Source organism: Temnothorax longispinosus, chromosome 4 (assembly GCF_030848805.1).
Source record: "Temnothorax longispinosus isolate EJ_2023e chromosome 4, Tlon_JGU_v1, whole genome shotgun sequence".
Classification (NCBI taxonomy): domain Eukaryota; kingdom Metazoa; phylum Arthropoda; class Insecta; order Hymenoptera; family Formicidae; genus Temnothorax; species Temnothorax longispinosus.
In genome coordinates, this window is record NC_092361.1 from 6759663 (window position 1) to 6774303 (window position 14641).

At 40.7% G+C, this 14641-nt stretch overlaps 4 protein-coding genes across 14 annotated transcripts; 1 reads left to right on the plus strand and 3 right to left on the minus strand.

The window, feature by feature from the left end:
* Stc (nuclear transcription factor, X-box binding stc) lies at positions 1 to 5491 on the minus strand. Its single transcript, XM_071776317.1, has 10 exons — positions 5244 to 5491; positions 3586 to 5106; positions 3324 to 3497; positions 2863 to 3255; positions 2449 to 2730; positions 2082 to 2372; positions 1534 to 1997; positions 896 to 1426; positions 730 to 836; positions 1 to 660 (listed from the first exon to the last, which is right to left on the minus strand). Exons 2-10 carry the CDS (start codon positions 4886 to 4888, stop codon positions 555 to 557), a joined length of 3651 nt encoding a protein of 1216 aa, XP_071632418.1. The 5' UTR covers positions 4889 to 5106; positions 5244 to 5491; the 3' UTR covers positions 1 to 554.
* A 322-nt stretch (positions 5492 to 5813) lies between these two features.
* On the minus strand, positions 5814 to 9775 carry LOC139811883 (uncharacterized). 3 transcript variants are annotated; one of them, XM_071776333.1, is made up of 6 exons: positions 9390 to 9775; positions 7678 to 7841; positions 7210 to 7501; positions 6732 to 7098; positions 6334 to 6649; positions 5814 to 6252 (listed from the first exon to the last, which is right to left on the minus strand). In XM_071776333.1, the coding sequence occupies exons 3-6, from the start codon at positions 7393 to 7395 to the stop codon at positions 5910 to 5912; spliced, it is 1212 nt and encodes a 403-aa protein (XP_071632434.1). In that variant the 5' UTR covers positions 7396 to 7501; positions 7678 to 7841; positions 9390 to 9775; the 3' UTR covers positions 5814 to 5909. The 3 variants fall into 3 exon arrangements, with proteins under 3 accessions (XP_071632434.1, XP_071632435.1, XP_071632436.1); XM_071776334.1 differs by lacking the exon at positions 9390 to 9775 and adding an exon at positions 7987 to 8145; XM_071776335.1 differs by lacking the exon at positions 9390 to 9775 and adding an exon at positions 7955 to 8143.
* LOC139811886 (histone lysine acetyltransferase CREBBP-like) lies at positions 9719 to 11921 on the plus strand. 9 transcript variants are annotated; one of them, XM_071776339.1, is made up of 3 exons: positions 9719 to 9826; positions 11167 to 11286; positions 11381 to 11921. In XM_071776339.1, exons 1-3 carry the CDS (start codon positions 9719 to 9721, stop codon positions 11726 to 11728), a joined length of 576 nt encoding a protein of 191 aa, XP_071632440.1. In that variant the 3' UTR covers positions 11729 to 11921. The 9 variants fall into 9 exon arrangements, 3 of the variants coding, with proteins under 3 accessions (XP_071632440.1, XP_071632442.1, XP_071632441.1); XR_011731768.1 differs by lacking the exon at positions 9719 to 9826 and adding an exon at positions 9834 to 10119; XR_011731767.1 differs by lacking the exon at positions 9719 to 9826 and adding an exon at positions 9834 to 10058.
* A 592-nt stretch (positions 11922 to 12513) lies between these two features.
* On the minus strand, positions 12514 to 14603 carry Trmt6 (tRNA methyltransferase 6 non-catalytic subunit). Its single transcript, XM_071776320.1, has 2 exons — positions 14473 to 14603; positions 12514 to 14391 (listed from the first exon to the last, which is right to left on the minus strand). The coding sequence occupies exon 2, from the start codon at positions 14312 to 14314 to the stop codon at positions 12875 to 12877; it is 1440 nt and encodes a 479-aa protein (XP_071632421.1). The 5' UTR covers positions 14315 to 14391; positions 14473 to 14603; the 3' UTR covers positions 12514 to 12874.
* Between the last annotated feature and the right edge of the window lie 38 nt (positions 14604 to 14641).

Sequence of the window (14641 nt, forward strand, 5' to 3'; positions counted from 1 at the left end):
TATCTTGATGATTCCTCTTTATTATTACATTTTTAGGCATGCTATTTTCGTATCTATTTTAAATATCTTCAAACTCGAACGAATTTAAAGTTTGATCTTCAAATTTCTACTCTTGGAGCTGTTCGAGCACAGTATCAATTGTATCATCATCAGTATAAAGGCCATTGCACGTAACAAAGTTTTAGTCATAATCGTAAGGCCGTAAGAAAATAGACCAATCACAGTCGATTATTCTCCTTGAGCTCGAAGAATAATCGAGTGTGAATGGTCTATTTTCTTACGGCCTTACAATTATGACTAAAACTTTGTTACGTGCAATGGCCTTTAATCAGTATGGGCGATTTTTTAAATTCATCGATTGATTAATCGCATTATGCGCAAAGGCAACTTTGCTCTGTAAAAGTTGCATTTGCGCATAATGCGATCTATCAATTGATGAATTTAAAAACTCGCCCTATCAATTATATAATTACAGTTGTACCCATTTTTTAAGTCCTATTTATAATATTATATACACATTGTATAACTCGCATTATCCTTTACATATTACTGATTTATCCTCGATAGTCAAAATAATCTATTTCTTTGTCAACAGTTTTAGCAGTTGACGATGATGGCAGCAATTGCTGATTCTGTTTTACAGGTAATGAAAGAACAGTCCTGCAATCATTTAATTATCATATTATACATTCATTCATTAATTCCGACAATTATAAATAGATATCTTACTTTGTAGAATTATTTCCCTTCGAAGCGTTAAGTACCGGACCTGGAACCTTTCTTTGTCCCTTCTCTCTTTGTATCATTTCTAGTAAACTGTAGCTTGGCAACCAACACTGCAACGCAATACATTCGTTACTGAGACGATACATGCTTTAATCAAATGTGTTTTTACCTTATCTTTCACGGCAGTGGCAACGACGTTTCTCTTCGGCTCTTCATCATATGCTTGACTCTCGCAACCAAAGTGCTGACATGAGTCGTGCACGAAATGACGCTTTTCCCTGTTCATAATGTCGAACGAGTAACTCCGGGACTTCTGTTTGGATGTCTTCGCCAGCTGCACCAATTCCGTCAACTTGTCGTGAACCACTTGGCAGAATTGCGGGTCTTTTTTGGCCCACTGTTTCATGTAATCGCTGTATCTGGGCATCAGTTTGCCACTTAAATCTGGGTTGACGATCTGCAGTCCTAACGCGAGCCTCCTGTTTCTTTCTATTATCTTGCACTCGTCGTTGCATTCCAAAGTCTTCAACTGATTCTGCTTTTTCGTACCTTGTCCAAACACTTCTTCCAAATCGACGGAGTGACCGAGTTGCATATCGGCCATCTTACTAGCCAATATGTTGCTTGCTATCCTCTGATATTCCCGCGCATTATCTGCACAGACCCGACTCATAGTCCTATGTCCACACTGACACGTCACCTATAATATAATCGTAAATATAATCCCATAGTATTGTGCAAAACTTGTTGAAATTTCACCATGACGTGTGAATGGTCCCTTAACACAAAAATAGAAATTATTCTTACCTTAACCATCTCTTTACAAGGAGAATCTGGACACTTGCCATCATGGCAAGGAGCAGCGCAGATATGTCCGCACAGCTCCCTCGTCGTGGCGCAAGGTTGCGTGCATTGTTGTCCGGGTCTCTCACAGGGTCCGGAGTGGCACATTGTGATGCATTTATGCCGTCCACACGCCAACGGCTTGTTGCACGGCAGACCGCACGAAATCTCTTTCACGTGGCACGGTACTGCTTTCCTGAGTTCGTGTCTGCCGTGGCACCATCTCTGGGTCAGGACACTGCAAGGTGGGCATGTAGGTTCGCTGTGACAGTTGTGCAATACCTCGTGGTCGCAGAGATGTTCGCGCGAACACGGTCGGTTGCAAGTGGGTCTCCTTGTGCCGCATGGTACTGGCGGATAAATCACCTCGGCGCCGCACTCGCAGTACAATTCCTCAAAACTGCTCTCCCAGCAAGGTGCACATCTTCCTGTTGGAGAGGAAAAAATTTCGTTTCATATCGTACAATTTCTAATATACGTAGATACGATTATGGACAAGCGAGTGCACTTACCCATGTGACACCTCTCCTGGCACTTGTGCCGACCACAGCTCAAGGTTTTCGAACACGGCAGCGGACAGATGTGCTCGATGTCGATGCAGCACAACTGATTGCAATTGTGTTTACCGCAAGATCTCTTCTTCTTGCAGCGTTTCTCACAGCGCGCGTCATCGGCCTTGGTCGTCAAATCTCTGCAGGCGATCTCGCGGTCCATGTTACCGCATCGGCACTTGACGTCGGTGTTCAATTCACATTCCGGACATTCTCCCACATGACATGGTGCCTTGCAGGTGTGCGGATTACCTGCGTGAGCGAAAATCCGATTTAGCGCGTCTGTATGGTCACAAGACGCGAAACGCGATATCTCTGAAATGCTTACTAGGCTGGCCGCATTTTAAGCGCTTCGAGCAGATTTTATCGCAGATCGGCACAGGATCCGTGCAGCTCTCTCTCTTCTCCGTTAACGGCGTTTGGCCACAACAGCACATCGTAACTCTTTCAGGCGTCAAGGAACAGGGTTCGCAGGACTCCAGGTGACAGACTTTCTGACAATAATGTTTCTCGCAATCCAACGGTTTGTTACAAATATTATCACAGCAATATGTATCTGCGGTATTGGCTCGGCAGGGTACCTCCTGAGTTTTCTTAGTACAAAAACATGCTAAACAAAATAACACAAAAGCATTAAAAAATCGTATTGTTCACCATCTATTGTACTTATTCTAATCCTAATATCGATATCTTAATTAAAGAATTAAATGTCAGATATCGATGAAAAAAATTGGACTATTACTTTGTTGCACAGTTTTGTCGCAAGGCCCGCACTCTCCCTGGTGGCACTTGTTCTGGCAGGTGTGCTTGCCACACGACAAATCCTTTCCGCATATTGAATCGCACATCAACAATTGATGAGCGCTACACAGAAGCATCTTCGACGTTCTCCCACATCCGCAATACTTGGTCACCATCGCCACGCACTGCGGGCAAGAGCCGGGATGGCAGAGCAGGGTGCATTTGTGCGTGCAATTCTTCTTAGACAGATGTCGGCCGCAGATCTCGCCGCACGAATGCGCCACGTCTCTGCGATTCCATTCCGGCATCTTCATCTTACCGCAGAAGCAGAAGTAATCCTCGGGCACGAATAAGCTAACGTCCCGACAAGCCGGGCACTTCCAACTGTTATTCTCTAGAATGGAATACGTTAATAAGATTGCGTCTGATTTGGCGCGATCGCAACTTCGACTGCTCACTTACCGCTCTGAGACGACCTGGCCCATTTTTTGATGCATCTCAAATGCAATACGTGATAACAATTGCTGCAGGACCAAACGTAGTCGCTTTGCTTGATATGCTCATAACAGACCAGACATTCCAATGCTCCCTTGTTTAACTGTTCGGTTAATCTCTCCCTTTGACTCGCGTCGTCATCTGGTAAGAATGTACAGAGCAACAATTAATTACAAAATTATTTTTTATATAATAACAATGCGATTTCTTTGATAGACTATAAGTATACCAATGTCGGATTTTTTCCTCAGATTTTTCCCCTGTGGTGTCTGTGCTGTCTCATTACTTGCCGTCCTGTCTCTCCAATTTTCCATTCTCCTTTCTCTATAACTTGTCATTTCATTGTTTCTCCTTTGCGCATACTTTGTTGCTGTCGTTGTTTTCCACCGGGCACCGGGTTCAGATTGTTCGTCTGAATTGTATCTATGATAATTGGACGCATTAGCGAATCGTTTAGGTCTACCGTTTCGTTGTGCCTCAAGAATTTTCGAGGACATATTTTCCGAATCGTTATCCTCGTACGTCGATGCCTCTTCTCTGCCTCTACCGGTTTTAGTAGCCGAAAACGAGTCGTCCTCTTGAATTTCCTCAACAACAGTTTTATTTTCCTGACTACTAGACGTAGCTGAGTCGGTAGCTTCGGTTGTAGATGCGTGACCTTCTCCAGCGGCATTTTGTTCCGCGTCCGACTGATACTTCCTATTGTAATATCTGCCGTTCTGAAACTTATTGTAGTTTCTCGTGTTGTACGTTCTCTGAATATCCCTGTAGCCAGATCTCGGGGCTTGCGCGTCCTGCATTCTGTCCTGCGGCCTCTTCTGTCTGTAATTCGCGTCCCTCGGGTCCTTCCTGTTGTCGTAGCGTCTCTCGTTTTTGTACCTGTTGTCCGCCAAGGACGACTTGTCAGTCGATTTTGGCCTGAATTCCTGTGCGCAGGCATTGAAACCACTGCTCGTCGCGTTGCCGTTGTCGTACCTCCTGAATCTGGGATCCTTCCTGAACTTGGCCTGACTGTTCGGCACGAATTCATTGGCCATGGGATGTAGATTGGAATTCTCCACTACGGTGGACCGGATGATGTCGTCCATCTTCGGTGGTGGCGGCGCCCGGTTGCCGGCCGCCCGGTTACCCCTGGACCTCGGTTTGTAACCACCGCGGGACTCGCGGGAGAAGGGCGGCGCGTCGCGCGACGTCTGGACGACGTTGCTCGACGCTCGGGTGCTGTTCGAGGTAGCCATTGCGTTTGGCAGTGCACGTTCCTGATAGGCATTGTTCTCCAAAGGCACCATGTTCGGCGGGTGTTGGGCGCCGGTCTGGTAGAAGGTCGCCGTTGGCCCGCTCTGCTCGTAGACCTGCCGACCGCCCCCGGTCCCGGTTCCCGTGTAGTAGCCTCCCGCGGGTATGTCACGCAGGTACGTGGGGTTCTCGGCGAAGTACTGTTGCCAGTTCCCCGCGGCAGCGTCGGCCGCGTTCCGGTCGGCGTACACCAGGTAATTGAGGTCCTCCGGATACGAGCCGTCCCAGGTGGCCATCGCCGCGATTGCACAGTAATGCGAAATCACACGCAACGCGCGGGGACAGGAGACAGCAGTCAGGAGTCAGGAGTGCCGATAAACGCGCTAATCTTATCTGCCGAGATCGGATCTCCTCGTGAGAGCAGGAGAGGGAAAATAAGATCGGAAAAATAATCCCGTTCGGCGAATTGCAATATGTTAACGCTACGCGCGTTCCGGAGCGACCTTGCCCTAACCTAAAAAAATTCGATAGGTCGCGCGTAAGCCACGTGTTTTATACCTCGTCGACCGTTCGTAATTATTAAATCGATCACAATGGAAATTCGGAGACTGTGGAATCAGTGGAATGTGTACGAGCGAAATTCTTGCAAACCTTTCACGACCTTTCCCCGTCTAGCAGCGACTACAGCGTCCTCTAAGCCTCTAATGGAAGCCTCCGACCAGCGGAACTACGTATACAGATATATACCAATGTCTTATCATCGTATCAACCCGATCGATAAGATTTGAAAGAAAAATTTAGATAAAATGCAAAAATATTCTACAATGGAACCATGAAGAATAGAGATAATTCTTCATGGTGCTGCTCTACAACCTTGCTTTAAGTGCTGGGGCCCGAATCCTAAAGCGAAGACCGAACTTCCTCGACGTCGGTAATGTCAACATTTCTAATCCTGTTTTCTCTATATCTGTCCTTGTTTAACTTTACTTCGTCTCTCATTTACGTCTTTTAGTGATCAGGATATAACATAGAAAAGAACATTTTTCTTACTTAAAAAATAAAAATATATTCTTAAAATAAGATTAAAAGAACGTGCAAAGTTTAACGTCATTCGCTTTCATCGTTACCCTATATAAAATTCGTGAAAAATATCTATTTTTAAAGACGTTCTCCGGCTCCACTTGTATTCATGTTTAAAAAGAAAAATTTATTTTACTGAAGTTAAAATTAATAATTTTTATATTTTAAAATAGTAGACAAACTTTATTTGTAAATATATATAAACAATTAATAAACATTATAAACATTATAAACTATTCAAATGATATACACTCGATGATCGTAGTCGTCTGTATTATAGATAGACACATGTGGATATCTTTCCTCCCATTGATCAAGTAATTGATCACTTACATTACAGCTTGTGAGAGAAAACTTCTGCAATTTAGGACATTGTTTCAAAATAATGGAATATTTATCAGGATCATCTAGATCATCCCAAGGTATCAGATGTTCAAGATATACATTTTTTAGGTTTTTGCACTGCGCTAGTAATTCCAACCGGTGATTAGTGAGGACATAAAAGTACAAATTAATTTCTTGCAAGTTTTGATAGGAAGAAAATAATCTGAATAAGCTGTCATCCGCTAGGGAACAATTTCTGTAACAAAAATCATATTTCAATAAAGAATACAATAATATGTGTATTTTAAAAGAAAATGTAGCACACACACACACTTACATATAAAGGGACACTTTTTGTAAATTCTTACAGTTACCGAGAGCATTAATACCCTGAAATGTAACATCTTCATCTGATGAGATGTACAGTGTATGTATTACTTCCAAGTCACGACACTTTGCCAACTCTACCAGAATTTTATCGTCCCAGATCCGGGCTCTGATCTCACGAATACGCGGATTATTTTGCAGTACTTTACAAATATGTTCCATGGAATTTGGCAGACCCCAAAAATTTATAGATTCCAAATTATTTAGCTCCTCAAAATACGAAAAATTTCTGTAGCAATCACACCGACAATCACTTAGATCCAATTCTAAGAAAAATTTGTATTAGTTGTTATGCAATTTACCCATAATCTTGACAATTACATATATACATATACTATATGCATATACCTTTCAAATTTTTGCATGTTTTTGCAATTTCCTTTAGCGCAGGATTAAAATCCGTGTAGCATTTACTTATTAATCTGCATTTACTTAATCTTAAATGCGTTACACAACTGCCGCAATTATTAAGAAAGTTTACAAAATCATTAACATCAAACACGCTTCCTGTAAGATCTAATTGTTGCAAATATTTACATCTAGGTGTAAAATAAGAAAATACGTGGCACATATATTTCTCAGATTTATTTGTCATGTCCAAATGTGTATAGAGTTCAGGGTCCTGTGTTAGATCTTTGAAGCGTTTATCTACCTGACTCATGCGGCATAACGTTTCCAAATCTAAGTATTTAAATATTTTTAGTAATATTTCATTCTGTAAAGATAGAATATAATTAATGTAATACAAAATAAATACTTTAATACTCAAAGTACGAAATGTCATTGCAATATTGTGATGAGAAATAGATTTCTTAGAATACTTTACAGGAAGCGCAGATAAACTGCAACGTGATAGCTCCTTGGATTCATCCGAAGAGAGTTCCATACTGTTTACACAATTGGAATGACTTTTTAATAGTTTACGAGGCGAGTATTTCTGTACAAGAGTTTGGCACTTGGTCGTAATAGCAGTTTGAAGCTGAGAGCTTAAAGAGGACAATTCGGTAAGCATTCTTTCAATTTCGGTATCCCGCCTTTCAACTTGCAGTTGTAATGCATTAGCCTCATCCGTAACTGTGTCTCTCTGACTACGTAATTCACAATTTTCCTTTTCCAACCTGTAATCCACATTAAATCAAATCCACGTACAAGATATTAAATGTTGATAACACTTCATTAAGAATAAACAATAGTCTCTTGCTATTTTATACAGTAATTATATTATTAGTTATCAAAATATTATAAATTTCTTTTTTATATATCAATATTAGAAATTGTAAGAACGTGACATTACCGTTTGACAGATTCCTGTAATCCGTGCACTTCAATTTTCACTTCCTCAAGATTGCTACATACTTCTGTTCTGCTCTTTTCCGCTAGCTCCAACTTCCCTCTACGCTCGTCAAGATCCCAACTTCTGCTCTGCAAGTTCCTTCTGCGCCGTCTCTAAATTTTGCTCTGTAAGTCAACATAAAGTTCTCGGCCTTCCATTTATGCAAAATTCTTTATTTTGAGATAAATTTTGGACATGAATTATGGCTTTCGATGTTTGAGACTATAAAGAAGTTTACATGGTAAAACTGAAGGAGAGCTCCCTCCTCACCGATTTCGATGAAATTAGGCTTAATCGATTCGTTTTTGCACAAAACGAATGAATCTGACAGAAAAAAGCCCCGCTCGGCCCCGCGAAGCGAGATATTAACTGTTAAAGTTGACGACTATCAGGTTATGAGACCTGTCATACCGACGCGATGTAGCGACCACGAACATGCCCTGCGGCCACATGCGCATGCTCCGTAGCCGCACGCGCATGCAAAAGAAGGTCACGTGACAACTGTCTGTTTGGTATACCAACTATTCTGTACTTTTCACATACCAACTATTCTCTGCTTTAACAAATTATTTATGTTTTGTTAACTTAAACGCTTAATAACTGTAACAGAAATAATTTGTTAAAGCAGAGAATAGTTGGTATATGAAAAATACATGTAAATATGAACTTTTCATATACCAACTATTCTCTGCTTTAACAATTTTATTTCTGTTTCGTTAACTTCAACACTTAATATCTGTAACATAAATAATTTGTTAAAGCAGAGAATAGTTGATATATATGAAAAGTAAATATTTATGTGTACTTTTCATATACCAACTATTCTCTGCTTTAACAAATTATTTATGTTTCGTTAACTTAAACGCTTAATATTTGTAACAGAAATAATTTGTTAAAGCAGAGAATAGTTGGTATATGAAAAGTACATGTAAATATGAACTTTTCATATACCAACTATTCTCTGCTTTAACAATTTTATTTCTGATTCGTTAACTTCAACACTTAATATCAGTAACATAAATAATTTGTTAAAGCAGAGAATAGTTGATATATGAAAAGTAAATATTTATGTGTACTTTTCATATACCAACTATTCTCTGCTTTAACAAATTATTTATGTTTCGTTAACTTAAACGCTTAATATTTGTAACAGAAATAATTTGTTAAAGCAGAGAATAGTTGGTGCATGAAAAGTACATGTAAATATGAACTTTTCATATACCAACAATTCTCTGCTTTAACAATTTTCGGTATAGTTAAACGGCCTGACTGGCAAGTTTTATTAAGTATATCACAACGACGTTTCATATAATATGTCATTGAGGTTGAGCGCTCAAGTACATCACGTGACCACGGGACATGCGCGCATGTGGTCGCGGAGCATGTCCGTAGTCGCTACATCGCGTCGGTATGACAGGTCTCATAACCTGATAGTCGTCAACTTTAACAGTTAATATCTCGCGTCGCGGGGCCGAGCGGGGCTTTTTTCTGCCAGATTCATTCGTTTTGTGCAAAAAACGAATCGATTAGCCTAATTTCATCGAAATCGGTGAGGAGGGAGCTCTCCTTCAGTTTACCAAGCGCCGGCATTTCAGAAGTATGTAAATAAAACGAGCGTCCCTGGAATATTTATTCGAAGCTGTTAAAAATTCAAAACGGCGCGTCCAGCTTACCCAAACATTTTCGGCTGGTCTCGAAAACCGCCTTGGCGGTTATAAACTCCTCGAACTTTGCATTAAAATGCGCATTGATTTTCCTCGTTGATTCTCTCGGGATTTGCGCCAGCTCCTCCTCACTCGCGATCTCGCGAAGAACGTTGGGCTCGCTCTCCTCGACCGCTTCCATGTCGATCGGATAATTTCTTCGACGATTGGATCAGCTTTACCGACGTTTTCAGATTCCAAGGTTGAGGTGTTGAATTTCTCTGAACAGGCACCACATTTGCGTTTCAGTTAATAAACGTTATCACGTTTCTGCAACGAACACGAACGTTTTATGCGTTATGCAGAAGTGTGTGCTCCGGGTGCTCCCCGCTTTAACCGCATGGTCCGCATGGCGGGAGCATGATTACAACATGAGCGCCGAGCGGGAGCCGCGGGAGGTTCGCGTGGTATGTACGCTGGGCTGCGTTCGAAAACGTCACCCGAGTGCACACGCGTATACTTCCTTCTCTTTCTATCTCAGCGAATTAGAAGGAGAAGGGAGTATACCCGTGTAAACCCGTGTATACCCGGGTGACGTTTCCGAACGCAGCCCTAATGGTACTGGTGAAGGGGAGGGGTCAGAGGGCATGGTGAGAAGCACAAACACGTGGCCGTGAGCATATTCGTCATGAGTCATGGGTAGCGACTGTTGCGCGTCCCTAGCGGCCCCGAACAGAACCTTCCAAGTCGTGTATATTGGGTATCGATGCGATTCAAAGATCGGGCGCGTATGCGAGTTGTAAAATAACTTTTTTAATAACTCCTTTATTTAAGCGGGGAGCACACACTTCTGCACAACGCATAATGCGTAAGCAAGAAAATTGATTGGTCCATACACATATGCATAAGGAAATAGACCAATCAGTTCTCTTATGCTTATGCATTATGCGTTGTGAAGAAGTGTGTGCTCCCCGATTAAAACTTAATTGATTATGTTGGAGGTGGTTTGAGAGCGTATGTTGAAGGGGAGAATGTACTGAAGACTGAAGGCAAACCACCTTATGTATATTGGAATAATTTTCAAAAAAGTAGAGGAAATAAAAATAATGTCCTTGTGCTTAAAAAGCTCGGATTTGTTTGGGTGCTTTGCCTTCAGTACATTCTCCCCTTCAACATACGCTCTTAAACCACCTCAAACATAATCAATTAAGTTTTATTAAAGGATTATTAAAAAATTTATTTTACAACTCGCATACGCGCCCGATCTTGAATCGCATCGATACACGACTTGGAAGGTTCTGTTCGGGGCTGCTAGAAACGCGCAACAGTCGCTACCCATGACGAATTCCACAAGCTGCTCCGATACTCCGATCTCAGATCACAAAAAGACAGGGTTGAAACGGTTGGGTAAGTTAATTTATTTTTAACTAACAAGGGAACCTCGCATGCCCGAAAAAAGTATTCGTCATCAAAATATATGTTTTATATTAAAAACTCTTCTATTCAACAATAATATTTTTTAAAAATAATTTTTTAAACAAAATTTTTATTAAAAATTAGAAAAAAATTTTTTTAAATATTTTTGTAAATTGTTTCAAATTCAGGAGCCAAAAAACGGAAGAAGAGAAGCACACCTTGTTTTTCCTTTAACATGCTTATTTATATTTGCAATAACTGTAATAAAAGTCACGTGGAAACCCGATACCATTGTACAGTTTGTGACATATGTATTAGATTGCTTTGGAGAAAAATACTTTCGCCACTTTTCATGACTTTCATGCTTACTATAATTGCGATTTTATTACAGGATTTCGATTTATGTGTAAATTGTAAAGATAAGGACAGTCATCCGCACCCGATGGAAAAACTTGGCTTTGCTTTGGATAATGGCTCTTCGCCTGCGGATGCGGAACAAACCAATCCACAGGTAACTTGTCGGCTTATTATAAAAATATCTATGTATTGTAATTACGATAAACCTATAATGTGCTCGTATCTTTTTTTGTTTCTGCAACCTGTAGGAGCCCAGGGAATTAAGGATACAGAGGTGGATTCAATCATTGGTGCATGCCTGCCAGTGCAGAGATGCTAATAACTGTCGTCAGTGTCGTCTACCGAGTTGCCAGAAGATGAAGCGAGTGATGATGCATACAAAGAATTGCAGGAGAAAGACCAATGGCAGGTGTCTTATATCCAAACAGCTGATTGCGCTGTGTTATTATCATACTGCCAAACACTGCCAAAAGACCAAGTGTCTCGTTCCATTCTGTTCCAACATCAAGCACAAGATAAAGCAGCTACAATTGCAGCAACGATTACAACAATTGACAATCAACGATAATTCAGCGTCAACGTTGGATGTTGAATAAATATAACTTTTTTTTTCTTAAGATTTTTGTTTGCTGAAAATGAGCGTCAAGCGTCAACGTAAAAAAATGACGCCTTACGACCATCTAAAGATGTCATTTTTAAAATGTCTTGAAGACGTCCAAATAAAGTCTTTTTGTAACTATTTTTATTTAATGTTGTATAATAAAATAATAATAAAGACCACAAAATTAACTATAATATGTTTAATTGTTTCGCAACTTTATGATTGAAGCAATGAATTTATGGTATAAGTTGACGCAGTTGCGTATGATTAGTGATTTCGGTTTCGTTTCCGTTAATGCCGATTGCGCCCGCATTCCTGGAGGCCTATTAAGCCTTGTGTCCACGATGCTAGAAATCACTCCGAGATCTTGTACGAAGAAAGAATTAACCAATCGCATTGGTCAATTGCCGAATTGTTTAAATGTGATTGGTCAATTTTTTCTCTGTCCGAGATCTCAGAGCGATTTCTAGTATCGTGGACACAAGACTTTACGGCTGCGTTCCGATATTCACTTCCAGTACTGAAAATCTATAAGTGCACAGTGCACGTAACGTAAAATACATGAGCATAGTTTATGTAGATTGTGGAAATTCAGAAGCCATAGGCAGAATGCAGATAGTAGATACCCATGAAGAATAGAGATACTATTCTTCATGAATGGAACTTTTACAAAAAGATTCACGAAATGCGACAGAATGAAAATCTTGTTTGCAAAAATTTTGAATTAAAAACTCAATTTCTAGTGTCTGAAGACAAAATAAATTTTTGCGAAATTTCAAATCCATAAAAAACATGATCGTTTATTGTAAAAGATTATTGCAGTAAGAACAGTTATATAAATACTTCTAAAAACTTACTGATATTAACAATTCTTATTGTACACATAATAATCCTTATACTATGATTTTACATTTTGAAATTATAAAAAGGAGCGATCATTATTAATAATTATAATTAGAGGCCAAAGTAATAAATGCAAATATGTACGTAATAGTTATATTTGTGTAAAAAATTATAATCCGTTTATAAATTTGTTCTGACGTTATATGTTAGCTTTTTGGCATTCGATCGGTATCGAGTATGCGAGTCTGTACTGTACGATCAATTTCTCATATCAAAATTTATTAAAACATTTTATATACTACGCATTGTCAACTAGATATCCTGTTAAAATATAGCCAGCGGTATCGCTCGTTAAAATGTCAGGGTGCGTTCTGTCGGGCAATACTTGATACGAACGTAAGAAGTTCGTCAACAGTTTCACATTTATTACATTGCCTTTTTTCTTTAATTCTATGTAGGTCTCCTGCAAGGGCTCCCGATGCGCATGGAAGATGACAAACGGACGTGAGATACCCAAGAAGGGTAGCAGCGCCGTCGCGATTTGTAAGGGATGCTCTTTTGCTACGATAGTTAAACCGCGAGCTTTCGTGCTACTTAACAAATCCACAGCGTGTTTCGTCTCCAACAACCATCTCGGTTTCTTTGCGGGCGCTACTTCTCTTTCGGGCTTTTCAGACTCGAGTTTCCGTTTTAAAGTATTGCCACCTTCCTCAGTGTCAGTTGTGAGAAGCGTACCGTTTTCTTTTGTCCCAGTTTTCAGCTCTAAAACTTCCGTATCCATTTCAGGTACTTGGTTATTTTTAGTTTCTCCGTCAAATTTTTCCGTTAATTTTTCGATATTATGCGTTTCAGTATTATTAACGACAGTCTTTTTAGACGTGGAAATATTGTCTATTATACTAGATTCACCTTGATAATGTAATCTCAAGAAACTATAGATATTCACTGCTACGTGCCTGTCTTTCAGTTCCTGTGGAAAATTCATGTCTTCGATGAACGTTGTTTGAGGCATGTTACCGGGATGCAGGTTGATCAGGTAACCACTGGTGCTCATGCCTATTCTGTTGAGCATCGCCGCTGCGGGCAATCCCTGGTATCCGCTGCTGTACAACAAGTGCAAGCCTTCGGATTGGACGTCGCTGTAGGACAGTATTTGCGCCAGAGCGTCCATTCTTAGCCCTCCGATTTTCTCGTGCTTTCTCTTGAAGTATATCTCGTGCAGCGACAATACAGACGTCTTGTGTATCGTCAGAAACCTGAGGTACTTGCGCTCCTTCTTCTTGATATACTTCTCCTGCGAGTATTCCGTTTTGGCGGCGAAGGACTTGCTGTTCTCAATGAGGCTACCGATTATCTCCTTGCCAGTCTTGCCGGACTCCTGCAACTGCAAAATCTCCTCCTTCGACAGCCGCTGAGACGTCCCGTCGTCCGTGATGGAGCGATTGTCGTAGCCGCTCATCTCGCCCTTCAGATTATTCCACGAGTCTACCTGATCCGTCAGCTTCAGGGTGAAAACACCTCTGCTGCCTGGCAACGGAATCATCTCGAAGGTGCTCCAAAACGGCTTGCCGATGATCTCGCGCATTTCTACCTTCTGGTCTTTCCCCAGCATCAGAATACCATTCTCGGACACCTTGTACACCTTGCTGAAGTCCTGTTTCTTGACTATCACGCTCGTGCCTACCGTGATCACGTCCTCCATGGACTCACACGTGTTTTCCGCGACAGCACTCATCATATACTTTGAATTATACTACAGGTTAGGTCTTTTCAATTTCTCGTTCGAATTCTTTTGAATTCTTTGCATATCTGGACCTAAAATTTATACATTTTTCTCATATACGCTTATTAATCTTTACAGATCGCTCCTCTACGAGCAAAGAAATAATACATCACCTTTAATGTTTTCCACCCCTTCCTCTTCAACCACATGCATTGTGATATTTATGATGCATTCTCCGCCATTTTCATTTTTTCTTTTTAGGTTAGAAAACGCAAGTGATAAACCGACCGACCAATCACAGCCGAGACCAAGCCGCTGAGTAGCAGTCAAACGTGATTGGCT